The sequence below is a fragment of the Anolis carolinensis genome, chromosome 5 (genome assembly GCF_035594765.1).
Source record: "Anolis carolinensis isolate JA03-04 chromosome 5, rAnoCar3.1.pri, whole genome shotgun sequence".
Lineage (NCBI taxonomy): Eukaryota > Metazoa > Chordata > Lepidosauria > Squamata > Dactyloidae > Anolis > Anolis carolinensis.
In genome coordinates this window covers 83353276-83376352 of record NC_085845.1, presented here as the reverse complement: position 1 = coordinate 83376352, position 23077 = coordinate 83353276, and the positions used below count along the sequence as shown (strand labels likewise).

Genomic DNA, 23077 nt, shown 5'->3' with positions numbered 1-23077 from the left:
GATTTCATTGGGAAGTGTGGGCCTGCTTCTGGCCAATGAGATAGTCAAGTTAAGTAGGATTGTTGTTGTGTTGTGTGCCTTCAAGTCATTTCAGAATTTGGGGGAGCCTAAGTCTAAAATTATTTATTTATTCATTTACTACATTTATTTATTACATTTATATCCCGCACTTCTCACCCCGAAGGGGACTCAGAGCAGCTGTATGTACATACAATATATTATTAGCATAGCACAATATTAGCATTATATATTACTATATTGAACTATACCACTATACTGTAATATTATATGTAATATATAACATATAATGGGGGCCCCTGCTGACACAGTGTGATAAAGCACTGAGCTGCTGAACTTGTGGACCAAAAGGTCCCAGGTTCAAATCCCGGAGTGGAGTGAGCGCCCGCTGTTAGCCCCAGCTCCTGCCAACCTAGCAGTTCGAAAACATGCAAATGTGAGTAGATCAATAGGTACCGCTCCGGCGGGAAGGTAACAGCGCTCCATGCAGTCATGCCGGCCACATGACCTTGGAGGTGTCTACGGACAACGCCGGCTCTTCGGCTTAGAAATGGAGATGAGCACCAACCCCCAGAGTCAGACATGACTGGACTTAATGTCAAGGGAAACCTTTTTATAACATATAATTAATATTATTATATGGTATTATTATTAGTATTATATTGTATAACATTATAATATTATTATCAATATTATATGTATATACAATATATTATATTATTAAAACTGATATAAAAATATTATATTATAAAACTGAGGGCGGGGGCCAGGTAAATGACATTGGAGGGCCGCATCCGGCCCCCGGGCCTTAGTTTGGGGACCCCTGTCCTAGTACATAGTACACAACACTGTTTTTTCTTCTTCAAAAAGCAATCTTGTATCAAAGCCAGCATACCATTCTATAGGTTACTATGAGGTTGACAGGTCATCTTCACAAATGGAACAAAACTTTACCAAATTGTAAAAAACATTTTCTATATGTTTTCCATTATTCTTCAAATTATGTGTCAGGATCCAGGCTGCAGAGCACCAATAACCATGCGCAGAGACCAGATTCTATCTAATATCTTTATTAAAGAAATATATAAAGTCAATAAAAACAAGTGAAGAATATAGTTCAGAAGCAGACCTTTCAGGAAAGGCCAAATATAGTCCAGGAAAGTATTGTCCAATATAAGATATTAGAGTTCAAAGTTATAATCCACTTGACCGAAACACACACTATTGCCAAGCAATAGTGCGGGGAACTGTCCAAAGTCTTTCGAGGCTTAAGGTAAATCCGAAGGAAACTGGAAAACAAGGCTTGAAACTAGGAAGCAAGGTCCGTGGTAAAACGCAAGACAAGGCAAGACTTGAAACTTGGCTAGGTCAAACTTGAAACAAGGCAAACATGAAACATGAACTGAGTCCATAGAAGTCCGTGAAGCAAGGCAAGGCTGGAATCTTGATCCGTGAAACAAGGAATTGGGGTACGAAGTCTACACACGATCTCTCTCCTCAAGCTGAACAAATTGACTCCGCAAGGTTCCCCTTGCGGCAAAACCCCTATATAGGATCTTGTTTTCCCGCCAACAGAACACTTTCCCTGGAGAACAAGAAAGGAAACCAAACTCTGTCCAGATGCATGACTCCTTAGAATTTCCCAAGGGAAGCAGACCTAATCAACTAATTGCCTGGCAGCGATCCTGAGGCTCCGGCGATTAGCCTCCCTGGCTCCTCTATCTCTATTATAATTATCTTTTCGGGAAAACGGGGGAGAATTCTGCCCAAGGCTTGTTTGGTTAACTTCCTGAGGACAAACATCCTCCAGGTGGCGAGGCTCCGATTCAAGCTGAACCGGTGGAAATCCCAAATTTTCCTCCTCATCAGCCACAATAGCACTAGGAACGGGACTACAAGGCCCATGAGACATCACATTATGAGATATTGTTCCATTTTCTGGGCGGAGGCCACTAGGGGGTGCTAGAGAGAGAAGAATAGTCCATTTTATGGGGGTGGGGTGGGTTGAAGGAGTAAACCATTTCCCACTGGAAACGATCTGGGTACAATCTTCCAGAAAGGCGCAGAGCCACTGCAAAGCAATGCCCCCGACACCCATTCCCGAGAGCAGCCCCAGAAAGATACCATGGTCAATGGTATTGAAAGCCGCTGAGATGTCCAGGAGAACAGGGACACACTCCCCCTGTCTAATTCTCTGTGGAGGTCATCCACCAAGGTGACCAAAGCCTTCTTCATACCATGGCCAGGCATAAAAACAGATTGCAATGGATCCAGATAATCGGTGTCATCCAAGAAACCCTGGAGCTGAGAGGAAACCACACGTTCCAGAACCTTGTCCAAGAAAGGAAGATTAGAAATTGGCCGGTAGTTATTGAGTACAGAGGAATCTAGGGATGCCTTCTTCAAAATTGGTATTACTATTGTCTTTTTTAGGCTTGATGGTATTTTCCTGTTCCAATGAGGCATTTATGATCTTCATAAACCACTCAACTAATCCCACACTGGCAAGGTTGATAAGCCAGGAAGTGCAAAGATCTAGAACACATCTGGTTGATCTCACCACTCCAAGGATCTTGTTCATGTCATCAGGCTGAACAAACTGAAAAGAATCCAACAAAACAGGACAGACAGGTGCCTCAGTTACATCTCTTGATGCTGTTATAAGACTGGTGTCCGGGGGGAGGGGGGGCTGTCATGGTGGCTATCCAACCTACCTTGCCTTAGGGTCGCTTCTACGCTGGGATGGCATATACAACCACATCTTTGCCTCCCCAGCGCGACCTTTGGATCAAGAAATCCAAAATGCTCTGAAGTCTGAAAATGTTCACATCATTCCCTAATAGTGCTCTCTCATGGTTCTGCGTACATAAAATTAGTTTCAACCACAACATTATTTGAAAACATTGTGTATAAAAATCACTTTCAGATTATATGTATAAGAAACATAAATGCATTTTGTTTTTAGACTTCAGTTCCAACTCTAAGATATTCCATTATGTGTAGGTAAATATTCCAAAATCCAAAATAAAAAACTATTAGTTATCAGCTCAGGGATATTCAATATGTACACAGTTATATCACTAATGTTTCTGCTGTAATTGCAATGGCTGTATGCTGTGAAATCATGAAGCTTGTACTAGAACAAATTGGCTGACATTTTTATATGACCTTCCCTAAACTACAAATCCCAGGATGTTGCTGTAGCAATTAAATTTGAATCATAATTGTCCCGAACATGAGTCAGCAAGTGGCCAAGGAAGCAAGTAGGAGCCATCAAATGGTCAGTCCAATCCACATTAGTCTTTGGTTATTTGACCAAGATGCAGTGAAAAGCGTAAAGGTTGTTGATAAGCCAGTCCAGAAGTCATATCAGCAGGTTAAATGTCCAAGCACACAAACCATCAGGGAGTAAACTGAGTAGTCCGAAATGTAGTTAGTCCAAGGTCAAGACAAAACAGGAACAGGAAGAGTACTGTCAGCACTAAAGCTGAGAGAGATCTGCCAGGATCTTTATGGACAGTTAGCTCAAGGCCACAAGTGTTATTGTGTCAGGTCAACATATCTTATCTAATCAGTGTTGAGCTATCTATTAGTGTTGGGCCCTATCTGTGCATCCTCACATAGAGCGATTCTGGGAGCTATCACTGGGTCCTTAAGTCCATTGTGTATGGGTATGAGAAATGATGCAGTCCTTTTCATGATGATGTTATGCCCCATCTCTACTACAGACACCTTTGAAATGCTTCACCGCTCAAAATATCCACACTTACCCCAATGCCCTTAACCATACCTCACCCCAAATCAAAGGTAAACAGTAAAGTTTTCCCCTTGACATTACGTCTAGTCGAATCCGACTCTGAGGGTTGCTACTCGTCTCCATTTCGAAGCCGATGCCTCCTAGGTCATGTGGCCAGCATGACTGCATGGAACACCATTACCTTCCTGTTTTTGAAGTGCTGGGTTGGCAGAAGCTGGGGCTAACAACGGGAGCTTATCCCGTCTCACTGATTAAAACTGCTGACCTTCCAGTCAGCAAATTCTACAGCTTAGCAGTTTAACCTGCTACGCCACTGCAGCCCCTTCCAAATCAAAGAGACATTACCAAATGCCCCAACCCTTTATCAGGCTCCAAGTTCAAAGACTCAGAAGAAACCTAAACTGGGGGGGGGGGGGGGTTGTTTAGAAGAGAATGAAAACCATTTTGCTGCTTGACAATTCCAAAAGTCAAATATACTGGCAAAGAGACACCATTTGAAAGCACACAACCAGCTTCTTTTTTCTCACTTAGGAAAGGTGTCAGCACTCAGAATACATTCCTCAAGAACAGAGGGTACTTCAGCAGTGTTAGTTTTCTGTCAGTTGTTTTTGGAGGCAATGAGGTTCTTTCTGAAAACAAAGATGTTCTAAGACACCGAGCTGGTGTTCCAAGCCAGGAAGACTCAGTGATGGCACCAAAATGCATACAGAAAGCAGCATGACAGAAAGCAACACAAAAGGAGAGTCCACTGGTGTCTTACTGCAGCCAAATAGAGATCACATACAAAATGCCTTCATACTCTAGACAAGGGGTACACAGCATTTGGTTTAGCTCTATGAGCTTTCAAGTGTTTGCTGGGAAAACCTGAGATCACACATAAATGGAGGCACACATGCACACTGGGTTTTAGCAATCTGTACCCCAATCTGGGATGGAGAAAACACTATTATCACTGGGAAACATATATGTGTGGTAATGCACTTTGGAGGTACAAAGCAATCCCAGACTAATACATCTACCAAGTAGTTACAAAAAGGGCAGCCCTCATGGCACTTTGGTTCATCCCAGTATTCCTTCAGCCTGAAAGTGTCTATAAAACTCTATTCAAAACTGTGTTGTCGAAGGCTTTCATGGCCGGGATCACAGGGTTGTTGTATGTATTCCGGGCTGTATGGCCATATTCCAGAGGTATTCTCTCCTGAAGTTTCGCCCACATCTATGGCAGGCATCCTCAGAGAATACTTCTGGAACATGGCCATACAGCCCGGAATACATACAACAACCCTCTATTCAAAACTGCCTAAACAGGACCAACTAGAAACCAACTTGTTTCTGTAAAAACAACAGTGTAAGGTGTACAAAATGCAGCAGATGTAGCCTGTTGACCTAAGACTGCTCAAACATGTGTTACAGTAAGGTCACCTGCAGGGACATCAGAAAATGGTTAAAATGTCAAATGTGATGAAATTCCCACCAAGCCTAGTATGTTCATAATGCTTCAGGGGTTTTTTCCCATTTAACGCATATCTGAAAATCATAGAATAATAGAGTTGGAAGAGACCACATGGGCCATCTAGTCCAACCTCTGCCATGCAGGAAAAGCACAAAATATCCCTGACAGATGGCCATCCAGCTTTTGTTTAAAAGTTTCCAAGGAATGAGCTTCCATCACACTCCGAGGCAGAGAGTTCCACTGTTGAACAGCTCATTCGGCCAGGAAGTTCTTCCTAATGTTCAGATGGAATCTCCTTTCCTGTAATTTGAACCTACTACAACTAGTCCTACAACAGCGGAAAACAAGTCTGCTACCTCTTCCTTATGACATCCTTTCACATATTTATACATGCCTATCATGTCTCCTCTCAGCCTTCTCTTCTGCAGGCTAAACATGCCTGGCTCTTTAAGATGCTCCTCATAGGGCATGGCCTCCAGACCTTTGATCATTTTAGTTGCCCTCCTTTGGATACCTTCCAGTTTGTCAATATCTCTTTTGAACGGTGGTGCCCAGAATTGGACACAGTATTCCAGGTGAGGTCTGACCAAAGCAGAATACAAAGGCACCACGATTTTCCTTGATCTAGACACTACTTTACTTCTTTAGGAACTATAGCTGTGCTATATGCAAAATTCGGGTGACAAAAAGATATTCCAAATGAACAGTAATGATCTTTCCTTTACTAATATGCATATTTATGAACATGTTTAATTCACCTTTTAAAATATTTGTATATGTCAACATAAAAGCAATCGCATAATGAGTAAACAAGAGTGCTATTTACATGCAAGGAAGTTATTATGTGAATCACAACAAGTGAAGATATGAGTAATTGAAAGAAAAGGTGATCTGGCATCAAAACAGAAAGCTTTTTAAAATTAATGTTTACATGCCATATTTATATTAAACACACAGAGTGGCTTACAGTAAAAAGGGGACTACAGCTTCAGACAAAAACAATCAACATGTAATTGTATCATTATTGTTTCATTTGCTCCAGGATGATTTTTCTTCTACTAAAACCATCTGCTTCTCAAATCCACAGTTCATGAAATTCCTTGAGCAGCTCAGATTCATATCTACGGTATGTCTATTGTTTCTTATGTAAACAGCACAAAAGCCATAAAAAGACCTCCAGGAAATTGTCTTTAAAGAGCTCCATCTGCTGGTATTTTTTTAAAATGTGATGTAAGGTGGCCCGGAAGGTGCTCTAACAATATATATATGTATATGTATTTTTTTTCACAGAGACTGAAAAGTTACTTATTAAGAAGAAAAGTAGAGACACTAAAGTTTTTCTTAACTGAACAGTAGAAGGTTGGTGCTTGATTTTTTTTAAAAGTAACTTTCTGAGCTCTAAAACTCCCAAAGTTTTTTTTGCTTTCAGTGGTATTGGCAGGTGTTAAGGTAAATGGACCCCATGTGTCATATGGATGCTACAGAGTACATTCACCCCCATCCTACATCATTTGGCCTGTGTAGATGGTCCCTTAGACATGGTTCAGCCAAGCAGACCTCTAAAAGTGGTAGTAACCACAGAAGACCTTAATAACTCCTGTAGATTTTAATAATAAAAATGTCCATAGAAAGACTGTGTTGTTATCTATTTAGCAATGTTTCTGAGCTGAGAACTACTAACCAGCGTTGATCTTTCAATATCAGGGTGATAAGTTCGCAATACTGTACAATTACATGCCATATTTTAATCAGCTGAAGCTTCAAGAACAATATTGGAGAGAGTACACTGCAATAGAATAAACCTGATGCAGTCAAGGCACAGGTAACTGTTACCAGAACAGAATGGCTCAGGAAAGGTTACTAAAAGTAACTATGCAAGCTCTTTACCACACCATCACCTAAAAATCCAGGGGCAGTATTCCCTCAAGTCACACTTTTTAGGATCAACCACTCTTTCATCTGAAACATTGGCTAAACACAATCTGCCTTGAGTGAGTTTCCTGTCAGACTCCAATATATACTCTAATGTATATTATAACAGTTGATTCTGAATAAGTTTTAGCTAGTTTTGTATATTCAAAAGGGCTTTGAACATGTATTGACAAAACTGCAGCTTTCAATGCAAATTGCTTTTAAAACTTAAGGGACTTTAAAAGCAGCATGAAATCTGCCAATCAATGAAAGTGTGCCATAAATTCCATTAGAGTACAGGACTACCTCGGAACCCCTTGCAGACAGAGCAGAACACCCAAACACCAACAGTCTCCTGCCTGAGTTAACTGGCGCGGACTTGGGAGTGTCATGGACTTCTGGGTCAGGTTTAGATTTATTGGGACTCCCATGCTCTGCAAGAGTGGGGGACCTATTTAGATGGCCCACCCCAGGAGGCTTAAGGATCTAGATGGATTACTATGAGTCTTGGAGAGTTTTTGCTGCCGCAACAAGTAATTCTGTCAAAGCCCTGGTTAATTACTGGAATGCAAAAATGACCAGGGTGGTAGACATGATTACTTCTAAGCACACTTTCTCATGTAGTGAAGCTAAACCAGATCTTGGTGCAGCCATAAGAATAACATTTTTTTTTTCTCTAACACCATTGCATCTCCATAGAACTATCAAGGAGTGCTGTTTTGGGTAGTTAGGGACCAGTTACATTTTGCCTAAAGGAAAGTTTAAACTATTCAACAGCATGCTGCAAAATCGGCCTATCACTTTGCAAATGAACTTGCTTGGAATTACTCTGACTTGAATGCCAGAGCTGATACAGGTCCAGTGTGGGTAAAATTGGCTCATGGCGGTCTCCTGTTGATTTTATACTTTTCAGTGAGTGTGAATATCATCCCTGGAGAAGCAAGAGCTACAAAATGTGTACTACACCTTTCCTAGATTAAACAGGATAGAGGGGGACTGACTGAATGGGTAAGGAAAGTTATTAATGTCTCAAAACGGGGGAAGACTTTCATCTTCTCTGGATTTCACTTAGATCATTTTCATCTTGTTTCATCTGAAACATTGGCTAAAATAAAATAACAAGGAATGGTCCTAACACACCTGAAAGCAGCTGTTGTAAAACACAAATTTGAAAGAAAAAAACTTTTCCTTGCTATGTTAGACGGGATATCTCCTCCAATCAAAAACACAAGTTCACAATTTGGGGGCACTCCTGGTACAGTGTTCCCTCACTACTTCGCGGTTCGCTTTTTGCGAATACGCTGTTTTGTTGGATTTTTCCATATGGCCCGCCCTCCGCTTGCAGGCACAAAAGGACCCAGTTTGAGGCATGTGGCCCATCCCGTCCTCTTCAGCCGCCTGCAGGCAGCAGCAGTAGGCCCTGCCTGTGCCTCATCGCCTCAGGAACAAGATGGAATACAGTACAGTACATTAAAAGAGGGAGAGAGGGAGGCTATATTTATTAAAATAAATATAGTGCTGCTACTTTGCGGTTTTTGACTTTTCGAGGGGAAGCCTAGAATGCAACCCCAGTGATAAATGAGGGAACACTGTATTCCACAAAACACAATCTAATTGTATGAAAATATGAAGCAAATGTGGTGATACAACCCATGGGGAATGATTTGATTTACTTGAATGTTGTTCCATGAGACAAGCTTGAAGTAGTTGTGTCCTGATTCAAAACTCCAATTCCATGCACATTTACCTATTTTATTTTTACAAAGAAGTCCTTTGTAAATTCCACAAGATATAAAACATGCTTACCTTCCAAAGATTCTATACCAGTTGCTTGTGCCAACAAGTCCTCATGTCTTGCAACTACCTGTAAAGTGAAACTACTAATTATTATCTGAGCAATAATACAAACATAAACATTGTGACCTGGCATAGAATCTGCTCTTTGAAAAAGCATTATTTTCTCTCTGAATTCTGGTCTATATCTGCATGTCGGTATGAATAGTAAGACATGCTTTTTAGAGCAGGTATTCGGTGGTCATATTTCACTCATTACAAATAGATCTTAACCCACTTCAGATACAAAACAGTATCCTTCAGCCAAAATGCTTTGAACCAGATGTTTTTCAGATTTGCATGTAGTGAATGAAAGATGGGGGAAAGGAGACTAGATACACAGCCAGTGCCCACTGACTATTTCTTAAGAAGTTCTTGCTCCACCACTATCATTTGATAGGGAAAAGTGAAGGGACCCTGTAGCTTGACTTACACAAAACCCCTGTAAAAGCAGACATCAAGGGAGGGAAAAGACCAAATGCACCTGGCTGCAATGGGCTTGGGAAATGTTAGAAAGCTTCAGCTACCTGGCCAAACAACACTGGGCTCTCTTTCTGCCCAGCCAAGAGTAGCATATGATGGTCTGGGTGCCCTGGAAATGGGGTGCAAAAGAAATTACGCAAGCATAAAGGAAGTTCACACAGTTTAGGCCAGACCAGATGGCATTAATTGTCTTATGCCTCATCAAATTTCTTATTGTTATGGAGCAACCTACTCCATCTTATCTATTTTTGAGTTGGGAATGATATTTTTCATTCACAGAGAGTGCATTCTTGTAGAAAGGATATGAGTAAGAAACAAATGCTTTTATTTTATGAAAACACTAGCTTTGCCTGGCCACGCATTGCTGTGGCTTATGGGAATCATTTGTTGGCCAGGTGGAATAGTAGTGAATAGCCTTGCAGCCTCAAAGCCTGGCCGTTTTCTTCTTATGGGAATCCTTGTTTGGTGAGCTGGAATGCAATGGAGTAGTATCGCTGCTTCAAAGCCTGGCCGCCTTCTAACAAGGTTAATCCTTTGTTGGTCTGGTCGAATTGCACTGAATAGCTTTGTAGCTTCCTGCCTGTGTTATACCTAGGGGAATCCTTGTTTGGTGAGCTGGAGTAGCACCCTCAATCAAAGAGCCGCTTTGAAGCCTGGCTACTTCCTTTGTAAGGGAATCATTGTTTGGCCAGCTTGAATTGTACTGAATAGTCTTGCAGCTTAAATGCCTGGCTGCTTTCTACATAGGGGCATCCTTCGTTAGCCAGGTTGAATGGGACAAAGTAGTCTTGTGGCTTCAAAGCCTGGGGATTTTCTATCTAGTGGAAATCTTGGTTGGCCAGGATGAACAGCACTGAATAGCATCGCTACTTGCAAACCTGGCCGCTTTCTAACTTGTGGAATCCTTGATCGGCCAAGTTGAACAGCAATTAATAGTCTCGGTGCAGCAGGTATGAATACTGCAATTAGCCACCTTGATTAGCATTTAATGGCCCTGCAGCTTCAAAGCCTGGTTGCTTCCTGCCTGGGGGAATTCTTTGCTGGGAGGGGTTAGCTGGCACTGGTTGTTTCCTGTCTGGAATTTCTCTGTTTTCAGAGTGTTGCTCTTTATTTACTGTCCTGATTTTAGAGATTAAACTGTTCTGTATTATTATACCACAGTAATTATTACATATTTATAATCTTATATTATCTGCTTAGAACTTGATTATATGAGGCCCCTTCTACACAGCTGTATAAAATCCACACTGAACTGGATTATATGGCAGTGTGGATCAGGGCTAAATGCACTCTGTTAATGTGGGATTTGTGTATTGGTAGTGTTTAAATGCAATTTGTGTCTTCCCTGTATTGCATACTGATTGCATCATCCAGAGTGTACTATAGTCTTGAAAGAGTTAATTACTAAGAAGCTGTGATGTCCTTGATGTGTGGCTGGGAGTATCCAGACACAAGTGTGTGCGCATTGCTGATTGCATCTGTTCTGTTCTATTCTGAGTTGAGTTGAGTGCTGTCTGCTGAAAAGTTAAGTCCTGTGTCCATTGTCTTCAAGTCTGTTTGTCTTTATTATTGCTTTCAGTAAAACTTGTATATAGTTTTACCATCGTCTCTGATGTCTCTTTGTTCTGCGTTCCACTGACTCCATCCAACTACTGCTGCACAAATTACTCTGACACACTCTGCCTCTGCCCTGGGCGCCATCTTGGCTGAGGGAGTTGCTAGGACATGAAGGGGGTGGGCCCTAAAGGCAGCAGGGCCTACCTTTCTGACTGGCAGGGGGAGAAAGGCTCTTCCTCATCCTCTGTAATTTGGACTATTTTTCTAGGGGGGTTTTTTGATTGAAAGACATAGATTGGATGACTATGTCTTTTGTGGCCAAATTTGGTGTGATTTGGTTCAGTGGTTTTATTGTTTACTCCATAGTAAAACATCACATTACATTTTTATTTATATAGATTCATATCCCTATATTCAAGGATCTCAAGGTGGCGCACATTGAAATCAACTTAGAATGGTACAAGTAATTTAAACAGGCTACATGTAGAACAAATAATTTCAAAAGATGGCACAATCATACTGAAACGTTTTATTTAAAATGCACATGTTCTAATTAGATCCGCAAAACTTTAACTTTAATGAACAGCCACATTTTAACTTTGAGCATGTATTGGTTTATTTGATGATTGGAACATGGCCATACAGTCCAAAAAATTCACAGCAACCTGGCTTATTGACTGAATGATTCATTTGATTTATATCCTGCCTTTCACCCAATATGGTATCCAAAAGCTAAAACATGTTTCTCCTAACATGTTTTAATATCAGAGAAACTGACATTTAAGCTTTGATTGGCTAGAGGCAAAAGAGAGTATGATATTTTTGAGACCACATTGTATATATTTAAAACATGTATGTCAAATGTAAATTCTGAACATGGCCCATTATTGAAACTAAATCCGGTTTCTGAACTTCATTGGAACTCTTTCACTTCATTTATTGTTTCATACTATTTATACACATTGGTAGTATTATGGCATCTTGGAATTTGCAATTTAGGGAGGGGCCTTTAGATTTCTCAGCCAGAGATTTCAAGTGCTTCTGACCAAATTATAACTCCCAGGATTCCAGATTGTGGCCTTGCAGCTAAAATGGAATCACTGAACTGTAATTGTATAGTGAATGAAAAGGCCTTAACTTTCTGCAGACCCTGATGATATTTATTTATTTATTTATTTCAGGGGGGGGGGGGGGGCCCTCAGGGTGGCTTACAAGTGGCAATTGATGCCGTTACACTGTTATACAATGAACTTAAATGTTAAAACAGTTAAAACAATATACAATATACAAAGTTTAAAACAATGCAAAGTGCTTATGCCATTCATCCACCAGACCTTATACAAGAGCCATAATTCAGACCGCGTCGAAGCCAACACATGCTTATTCTTCAAATGTCTGCGTACATAGCCAGGTCTTCAGCTTTTTTCTGAACTTCAGAAGGGATGGAGCCTGCCGAATGTCACTGGGGAGGGAGTTCCACAGCCGGGGAGCCACCACCAAGAAGGCCTTGTCTCTCGTCCCCACCAGCCGTGCCTGTAAGGCGGGTGGGACCGAGAGCAGGGCCTCTCCAGATTATCTTAAGGTTCTCGTGGGCTCATAGGGGAAGATACGTTCAGACAGGTAAATTAGACCAGAATCGTTTAGGGCTTTGTAGGCCAAGACCAGCACTCTGAATTGGGCTCGGTAGCATATCGGCAACCAGTGGAGCTGTCTTAACAAGGGAGTAGTACGTTCCCTGTATGCCGCCCGATGTACTAATTGGAGCTTCCGGGCCGTCTTCAAAGGCAGCCCCACGTAGAGCGTGTTGCAGTAATCCAACCGGGATGTGACCAGAGCATGGACCACCGTGGTCAAGTCAGACTTCCCAAGGTACGGGCGCAGCTGGCGCACAAGTCTTAGTTGTGCAAATGCTCCCCTGGCCACCGCTGAGACCTGGGGTTCCAGGCTCAGCAATGAGTCCAGGAGAACACCCAGACTGCGAACCTGTGTCTTCAGGGGGAGTGTGACCCCATCCAACATAGGCTGTAACCCTATACCCTGTTCAGCCTTACGACTGACCAGGAGGACCTCTGTCTTGTCTGGATTCAATTTCAATTTGTTAGCCCTCATCCAGTCCGACACAGCGGCCAGACATCAGTTCAGGACCTGAACAGCCTCCTTAGTGACAAGTGGGAAGGAGTGACAGAGCTGGACATCATCTGCGTACAGATGACACCGCACCCCGAAACTCCGGATGATCTCTCCCAGCGGCTTCATGTATATGTTGAACAACATGGGAGACAGTATTGAACCCTGCGGGACCCCACAAATCAATGGTTATGGGGCCGAGCAGGTGTCCCCCAATGACACCATCTGGGATCGACCCTCCAGGAAGGACCGGAGCCACTGCAGAACAGTACCTCCGAGCCCCATCCCGGCGAGGCGCCCCAGAAGGATACCGTGATCGACGGTATCAAAGGCAACTGAGAGTTCCAGCAGAACCAGCAGGGACACACTCCCCCTTTCTAGCTCACGGCGTAGATCATCGACTAAGGCGACCAAGGCTGTCTCGGCCTGAAACCAGACTGTGCCGGATCTAGAAAATCAGTGTCAACCAAGAATGCCTGGAGTTGCGCAGACACCACACGTTCCAAGTGTATGGCACTTACTTGCAAGTGGAGCTCTTTATCCAGCTGACTGATCCCTTGAGCAAGCTTCGCTAATTGTTCAGCTATAACAGCTTGATGAATAGATTGCGAAGTGTATACCTTTACATCAAAGTCTTCCCGTAAAAAATCTGCATAGCATTCTAAAAGAAAAAGAAAATGCAACATTTGAATTTGTTTTCTTCTAATACTTTAAAAATATTTTTTTATCAACACTAAAATTTTGTATACATAGAAGCATCACTTAAGGAAAAAATATAAACATAAACTAATATAAAAACATACCAAAAAACCCACCACAGTACAGCTAAATAAAAAAGAAGGACACGGTGACTTCTACCTTCTAAATTTATGGTTATAAATATCTCCTTAAGGAACTTCTTTTAAATAAAAAGTTGCACTGCACTACCACACCAAACATATGTCTACTATCTCTCAAAATCTACCACATATTATATCCCTTGCATTTTATCCCCTGCAAGTTAATAACCATATCCCAATCTGTCTTAAACAATTCAATTTATCAATTTTTGCCACATCATATATTTTCACCATGCAGTCTTCTGTAGTATCTTTTCATTACTGAGCATATAAATGTCTCACCACTGTAATTGTATACACTTTTCTTTCCTTCCATTATTAACAGACGCTATTGCCAAGTGCTTTTCTGATCTTTCTCTGTACAGATTGAACTATTTCTCTAATACATTTTGGGTATCCCTTATTTGAAATGCTTGAGTCAAGAAGGGCATTCACACTGTAGAATGGATTCACTTTGACATGACTTTACCTGTCATGGCTTAATGCAATAGAATCCTGTGATTTGACAGAGAAGACTCAAAATCTTAAAACCTCAACTCCCATGATCACATAGCCTTGGGCTATGGCAGTTAATGTGGTGTAAAACTGAATTAATAATATGGTGTAGATGCATTCCAGGAGTATTTCATATTTTCAAATACTTGCATATACATAATGACATATCTTGGAGATCATATCATAAGCTTTTGCTAGAGTCTTGGTGGTGGGTAGAGACCTATTCTGAAGCTGCATGGTCTTTCACAGTGAGGACATAGGTTTCCAGACAGAAGGCAGCCCCAACAAGGGTTTGTTTGACGTGCCTTTCTCTCTGCACATTTCTCTTTTTCACCCTCCATTCGCGCCTCTTCTAAATCCATAGCACTATTGGCAACAACTGATCTCCAGTTACAATGCTCTCGAGGACCAGGGCTTCCCAGACTCAGTGTTTATTCTACTTTTTTAAGGTTAGTTTTAATCCCATCTTTAAATCTCATGTCCAAATACAAAATTTCACATACACCATATACATGCAATCTGATACACAATTTTTAAAATGCTGAACCATCAGCAAGGAAACGTACCACTATCTCAGGCCTCATCTACACTGCCATATAATTGTCAGTGCAGGTTCATGTAACACAGTTCAAGGTAGTTAGACTGTATTATATGAGTCTACACTGACAATATAATATAATATACAGTAGTTTGAAACTGCATTATATGGCAGCATAGCTGAGGTCTTTAGTCATCCATGGAGGCAATTTTGAGTTTACAAATATAGGATTTTCAAGCTTGGGCTGTCAGAGAGAATGACAACAATAATAATTCTCCACTAACAAGTCCCCACTCTATCCTCGTTTCCTAAGGATCTGAAAACCTGGTGGTTTCAGCAGATCTTTGAGTAGAGCTCCCTTAGCCCTCCCGGCTATGCTCTCGCTTAGCACTTTACCCACTTCCTTGCCTACTCTGTACTGTACCACATGACATGCCTAGCACCTTATAGTTGCCCACTCCAGCACTGAATCCTGGTCACTGTATCTGGGTTTATTGATGGAGTTTTTGTCATTAGGTTTTAAATCTTCGTTAACTGATTATATGTCAATGTGGTATCATGTCCTAATTGCTGTATGTTTTTAACTTGCTGGAAACCACCCTGAGTCCCTTGAGGAGATAAGGCAGTATATAAATAAAGTTTTATTATTATTATTATTATATTATGTTTTTTAACAGGGACTTTTTAAACATTAGTTATATTTAATCCAGATCGTATGTTTATATATTTTTAAATGATTATGTTTATGCTTTTATTTTACGTCGGGGAAATAAAGCGGAGTGTAAATATAACAACAACAACAACAACAACTCCTCTTTCAGGAGTGAATTTCCCTTCCTAATGATGGATTTCTCACACTTCATATTGTCTCACCCTCATTCTTAACTCTGAGTTGTTTCTAACTTCTGTATCTGTAACTCTGGGACTGCCTGTATCCAGCTCCAGGAAAAGCTGGGAAAGTGCTGCTCAGAGTGGATTAATAACAACAATAATAATAATAATAATAATAATAACTTTATTTTTATACCCCGCCTCTATCTCCCCAAAGGGAGATAGAGTTTAAGAATAAACATAATCAAGGGAAGCCTAACAGGAGATGATTCAGGGGGAGAACTGATTTCCTCCATGAAGGAAGAGAAGTGTGAAGCACCCAGGCACAAACAGCCTCTAAAGCAGCGTTTCTCAACATGGGGGTCGGGACCCCTAGGGGAGGGGGGTCACAGGGGGGTTCAGTGGGTTCGCCAAAGACCAGTATTTTCTGTTGGTCATGGGGGTTCTGTGTGAAAAGTTTGGCCCAATTTGATAGTTGGTGGGGTTCAAGGGGCTCTTTGATTGTAGACGAACTATAAATCCCAGAAACTACAACTCCCAAATGTCAAGGTCTATTTTCCCCAAACTCCACCAGTGTTCACATTTGGACAAATTGAGTATTTGTGCCAAGTTTGGTCCAGATCCACCATTGTTTGAGTCCACCATGCTCTCTGGATGTAGGTCAATGCCCTTCAAGCCCTTCCAGTATCCCTGTTGGTCATGGGAGTTCTGAGTGCCAAGTTCGGTTCAATTCCATTGTTGGTGGAGTTCAGTTCTTTGATTTATAAATCCCAGCAACTACAACTTCCAAAGTACAAAATCACACACACCCCTTCCCCCCGAACCCCACTAGTATTGAAATTTGGCGTATTGGGTATTTGAACCAAATTTGGTCCTGTGAATGAAAATACATCCTGTACATCGGATATTTACATTACAATTCATAATAGGAGCAAAATGACTGTGATGAAGTAGCAACGAAAATAATTTTATGGTTGGGGGTCACCACAACATGAGGAACGGTGTTGAGGGGTCGCGGCTTTAGGAAGGTTGAGAAGCCCTGCTCGAAAGGCAGCTCACCTGAGAGGAAACAGACTTCTGAGGGAACACGCCGCCGGGCTGCCATTTCCTCCTTCTGCTGCCGCCTTCCCTGACAACCTCCCCGCTCCTCACAAGCCCCTTTCCTTCCTCTTACCGTCTCCGAAAAGCTCCCCAACGGCGGGCTCCGGAGGGGCTTCAGCCAGCCCGCCAGCCCCTCCGGCGCTTCTCTTCTCTTCCATGCTGGCGTTTGCCAGCTCCGCCGTGACGCACTTATCCCGCGACGTCGTCGACAACCCGGCGGCCCATAGAACTAGTAAAGTATAGAGACACAAGCAAACCAGGCTAATGTGCTCCTTTGGGCAGGGAAAGCGTGGGAACACTCTGGATTCAGAATGAAACAAGAGAGGGATTCCACACTCGGCCCCCAAATGCTAGGTTTTATTTTCAAAACACTATGCAGAGAACTACAATTTCTTTTTTAATTTGTTATTAAAACAGAATATACAGTTAACCATATATTTGGGGTTGTTGTATGTCTTTCGGGCTGTGTGGCCATGTTCCAGAAGTATTCTCTCCTGACGTTTCGCCCACATCTATGGCAGGCATCCTCAGAGGTTGTGAGGTATACAACAACCCTGTGATCCCAGCCATGAAGGCCTTCGACAACACATTGAGCCATATATTTGTTAAAAAAATAAACAATATCTAAATCGGGAAAGTACATAATATTTAAACAAAATGAAAAAATATTGATCTCTTAATACAGTTTATACAGTAGAGTCTCACTTATCCAACATAAACAGGCCGGCAGAATGTTGGATAAGCGAATATGTTGGATAATAAGGAGGCATTAAGGAAAAACCTATTAAACATCAAATTAGGTTATGATTTTACACCAAAACATCATGTTAGACAACAAATTTGGCAGAAAAAGTAGTTCAATACGCAGTAATGCTATGTAGTAATTACTGTATTTATGAATTTAGCACCAAAATATCACAATATATTGAAAACATTGACTACAAAAATGCGTTTGATAATCCAGAACGCTGGATAAGCGAGTGTTGGATAAGTGAGATTCTACTGTACATAAAATGATTGCTAATGTTAACATTTTGCATAATCGCTTATCTAAAATAACAATACACATAATGATGAAATGCTTCCCATCTAACTTTGAGCTTTCCCCGCTAGAAACATATTATGTGTATAATTCTATTACAATTTTCTATCTATCTGTTTAAGTATAGGAGCCCCAGTGATGAAGTGTGTTAAAGCGCTGAGCTGCTGAACTTGCAGACCGAAAGGTCCCAGGTTCAAATCTCAGGAGCGGCTTGAGCGCCCGCTGTTAGCTCCAGCTCCTGCCAACCTAGCAGTTCGAAAACATGCAAATGTGAGTAGATCAATAGGTACCGCTCCAGCGGGAAGGTAACGGTGCTCCATGCAGTCATGCCGGCCACATGACCTTGGAGGTGTCTACGGACAACGCCGGCTCTTTGGCTTAGAAAGGGAGATGAGCACCAACCCCCAGAGTCAGACATGACTGGAATTAACGTCAGGGGAAACCTTTACCTTTACCTATCTGTTTAAGTACATTCTGTTTTATTATTATTACAGTAGAGTCTCACTTATCCAAGCTAAACGGGCCGGCAGAACCTTGGATAAGCAAATATCTTGGATAATATGGAGGGATTAAGGAAAAGCCTATTAAACATCAAATTAGGTTATGATTTTACAAATTAAGCACCAAAACATCATGTTATGCAACAAATTTGACAGAAAAAGTAGTTCAATATGCAGTAATGTTATGTTGTAATTACTGTATTTAAGAATTTAGCACCAAAATATGATGATATATTGAAAACATTGACTACAAAAATGCCTTGGATAATCCAGAACCTTGGATAAGCAAGTCTTTGATAAGTGAGAATCTACTGTACTAGGTTGGGGACCCAGCAGTGCCCGGGTTATTAGTAGAAGGCATTGTTTGTTTTATGATGTTAGGTAATATCACTGAAGTTTGGTCCAGATCCGTCATTGGCTGGGTTCAGTACTCTCTGAAAAAGGGTGGTCTACAACTCTCAGATTCCCAGGGCAATCACCCCCAAAGCAGGCCTGTATGCATAGTTGGCCATGTTGGGTCTGTGTGCCAAGTTTGGTCCAGATCTGATGTCAGCTGGGTTCAGTGCTTTCTGGATAAGGGTGAACTATAAATCCCAAAATCAAGGTACTTTCCCACAAACACCTGCAGTATGTTCAGTTGGTCATGGGGCTTCTCTGTGCCAAGTTTGGTCTCAGTCCATTGTCAGTGGGGGTCACAGTATCAGTGAAGGTACTGCAAGTCCCATCATCTGTGGCAAGTTTGGTCCAGATCCATCATTGGTTGGGTTAACGGTCCTCTCTGGATGTAGGTTAAGTACAGCTATTATAAATCATTGTGAATTCTCCCCAAAAGTCAGTTGCTGATCAATTCTTCTGTTAACTGTGTGCCATAGGAAAGGGTAGGAAAGGGTTAGGGGATAAGCAGTGGGCGGGGCCATGCAAATTAAGGAACCCTGAGATGTCCATTCTGGAGGAAAAACAGAACATCTAGGATGAAACTGTCCCTGCATGAAATCCTTTGCTTGGGTGGGGGACAGGGTTCGGGCTACATGTTCATGGCGCTTGCTATAATCTGCATGTCAGTGGAGGGAGGGCCATGGGTGTCTCCTGCTCAGTGGGAACTATACCTCTTTGTGGAGGCGGGAGACTGTCTTTGTAAGTGGGCACCTCTTCCACATACACACATACACATTTTTCACTTTTATTATGTGTATAGATTATTATTATTATTATTGTATTGTATGACACAGAAAACAAGATAGATATGCTGGATTTCGTATCACAAAATCACAAGTCGAACACTTCCCAAGTGTCTAGGACTGTGTGATGTATTTTCGGATGATGCGCGCAGATCCCAGTAGGGTGGCCTTTTGCAGTTGGCAGATCGTAATTTTGTCAATGTCTATTGTTTCCAAATGCCGGCTGAGATCTTTTGGCACGGCATCCAGTGTGCCGATCACCACCAGGACCACCTGCACTGGTTTCTGCCAGAGTCTTTGAAGTTCAATCTTGAGGTCCTGATAGCGGCTGAGTTTTTCCTGTTGTTTTTCGTCAGTGCGACTGTCACCTGGGATGGCAACATCAATGATCCAAACCTTTTTCTTTTCCACAACTGTGATGTCTGGTGTGTTGTGTTCCAGAACTTTGTCAGTCTGGATTCGGAAGTCCCACGTATCTTTACGTGCTCATTTTCCAATACTTTTGCAGGTTTGTGACCCCACCAGTTCTTTACTGCTGGGAGGTGGTACTTGAAGCATAAGTTCCAATGAATCATTTGGGCCACATAGTTGTGCCTCTGTTTGTAGTCTGTCTGTATGATTTTCTTACAGCAGCTGAGGATATGATCAATGGTTTCATCGGTTTCCTTGCACAGTCTGCATTTTGGGTCATCAGCTGATTTTTTCGATCTTGGCCTTAATTGCATTTGTTCTGATGGCTTGCTCCTGGGCTGCAAGGATCAGGCCTTCTTTCTCCTTCTTCAGGGTCCCATTCATGAGCCATAGCCAGGTCTTCTCCTTATCAGCTTTTCCTTCAATTTTGTCAAGGAACTTTCCATGCAATGTTTTGTTGTGCCAGCTCTAGTTTGTAGTGCGGTTTTCTTGTACTGGTTTTTTGTCTGCTGTGCTTTGAGGAGTTTCTGATTTTTGACTTCAATTATTATTATTATATTTTATGCCCGGTCCACCTTTTCCCATACCTTTTTCTTGTGCCACCTCCACCTGGACCAACTCATCTTTTAATTCCAAAATTTCATTGTTTCTGTTGCAGGTTTGTTCCCCTTTCCTTCAGTGAATATATAAACTCAATAAATTTACCCCAAATATCCCAAAATGCTTCTGCCAACCTAGCAGTTCGAAAGCATGCAAATGTGAGTAGATCAATAGGTACCCCTCAGGTGGAAAGGTTATGATGTTCCATGCAGTCATGCCAGCCACGTGATCTTGGAGGTGCCTTTGGACAACACCGGCTCTTCGGCATAGAAATGGAGATGAGCAGATGAGCATCTGGCAGTGAGGACTCACAATCCAGTTTAAAGCAGAAAATCTTGGAGCAGATCCTGGGATATAGGGCCTATCTGGAAGGGTCCTCGGTGTGTTCCCAAGAGGGAGCATCCACTCTGCAGAATTATAGACTATATAACAAAATTTGGAAAAAGAAAACCCATTTCTGGTTTGAAAGGGTTATTTCCTGTTTAATTGTGCAGCACTTACTTAAAAGTAGTTGTTTACCAAAGCAGACTTTGCATCATTCGATAGGAGCTGGTTTCAGCAATAGCCAAAGAGCATCAGATGGGTTATAAGTGTGTGTGATCACCCCAATTCATCCAAACCCTCTATTTTTTTCATCATTTTAAAATGTATTTGTTATGCAATGCTTTTGACACGAAATAAATAAATAAATCACCCCAATGTTTCTTTTGCCAGCAAGTGGGGGGAACAGGAAAGGCATAATCTACAGGGACCTTGCAAAGACATTCCCCATATCTCCCTGCAATGGCTGTTGAAGAGCATCCAGCTCCAGGATGATAGTGCTAGAAGAGAGGAAGCATCAGTACTTGTATATAGTTTCGCTTCTTGCCTGAATGTAGAGGTCGCACACTCACCGCTTCTCAAAAGTTTTCAATAGCTCATTACTCTGTGTTTGAGAAGAAAGCACCTAAGGTTTCTCCCTCTCAATATGTCTACCATGCAGGCATGAGATTCAGCATTAAGAACTCTTCTACCAACATTAACTATATTTTGTCTATCTACTCATTTATCCAAGATGTATCCCTTTTTACCCCTTTGGTAGTGTATTTTCTCTCTTGTTTCCTACCATAAGCTCATCTTATATACCGTATTTACTCGATTCTAATGCTCACCTTTTGGACTAAATTACCTTCCCAAAAATTAGGGTGCATATTAGATAACATAAAATATGGTAAATACTTTTGGGGGCTTTCATTTAGGTGTGCATTACATTCGATGGCACATAAGACTTGAGAAAATACGGATAGCATGGTTATTCTTCATTCTACTCTGCTATAGACACCAAATATTCCCACAGATAGTGAGATGCATCTCAACTCATTTCCCAACTCTGTATGGGAATTGCCAGTGGCCATGACACTGTTTACAAAGTTTGCTTTGGGGGTGATAGCATTGGAAAACATATGACACAAATGTCTTCCAGTGCAGGATTCTAGCCATTGTTTTATTGCATATAACATATCTGCTATTTTGTATGTCACCTGAAGAATTATAGTTTTAATGGGGCTGCAGTAGTGCAGCGGGTTAAACCGCTAGCTGTGGGAAAAATTTGTTGACCGGAGGGTCTGCAGTTCAAAGCTGCGAATTGGGGTGAGCTCCCGACTGTCAGCCTCAGCTTGCTACCAACCTAGCAGTTCGAAAGCATGCAATGCAAGTAGATCAATAGGTACCGCCTTGGCAGAAAGGTAAAAGATATGCAAAACATGCCAGCAACAGATTGGAGAAAACGGATAACAGGCTCCCAGGCATGGAAAAATGAAACAAGAGCATCTCCCCATGGCCGGAGGTTGAGCATGGCCTCCAGAGATGAAAAGGGAGGGAAAGACCTTTACTTTTACCTCTGTCTGTATTGTATGTCGTTGTGTAAAAAGGCATTGAATGTTTGCCTTATATGTTTTCTGTAATTCGCTCTGAGTCCCTCTGGGGAGATAAAATGGAATATAAATAAAGTGTATGTTATTTATTTATTTATTTATTTATTTCGTGTCAGGAGCAACTTGAGTCACTTCTGGAGTGAGAGAATTGGCCGTCTGCAAGGACGTTGCCCAAGGGACGCCCGGATGTTTTTGATGTTTTTGTTTTTTTTAACCATCCTTGTGGGAGGCTTCTCTCATGTCCCCGCATGGAGCTGGAGCTGATAGAGGGAACTCAACCGCACTCTCTCCAGGTGGGATTCGAACCTGGCAGCTTTCAGGTCAGCAACCCAACCTTCAAGTCACTTAGTCCACTACGCCATCTGGGGGCTCCTTGTGTATGTTATTATGAAATACACAAGTTCTTTCTGTATTCAGGTTTGATTTTTCTTACCAAATTAAACTCTTAAGAGAAAATGAAAGCTCAGAAAGATAAAGAATTTCTCAAAAC

The 23077-nt window shown here is 41.7% G+C and overlaps 1 protein-coding gene across 2 annotated transcripts in view; it reads right to left on the bottom strand.

Moving 5' to 3' along the window:
• cog5 (component of oligomeric golgi complex 5) overlaps positions 1-17156 on the bottom strand; it is a 244452-nt gene extending 227296 nt beyond the window's left edge. The window contains exons 1-3 of one of the 2 annotated variants that reach the window (XM_008111582.3): positions 17017-17156; positions 13661-13800; positions 8946-9003 (exon numbers count right to left, since the gene is read on the bottom strand). In XM_008111582.3, the coding sequence (XP_008109789.2) occupies positions 8946-9003; positions 13661-13800; positions 17017-17101 (283 nt within the window). In that variant the 5' untranslated portion in view covers positions 17102-17156. Of the gene's footprint in view, positions 1-8945; positions 9004-13660; positions 13801-16901 lie in introns of both variants that reach the window. The other variant, XM_008111583.3, reaches the window with a different exon arrangement.
• Positions 17157-23077: the final 5921 nt, after the last annotated feature.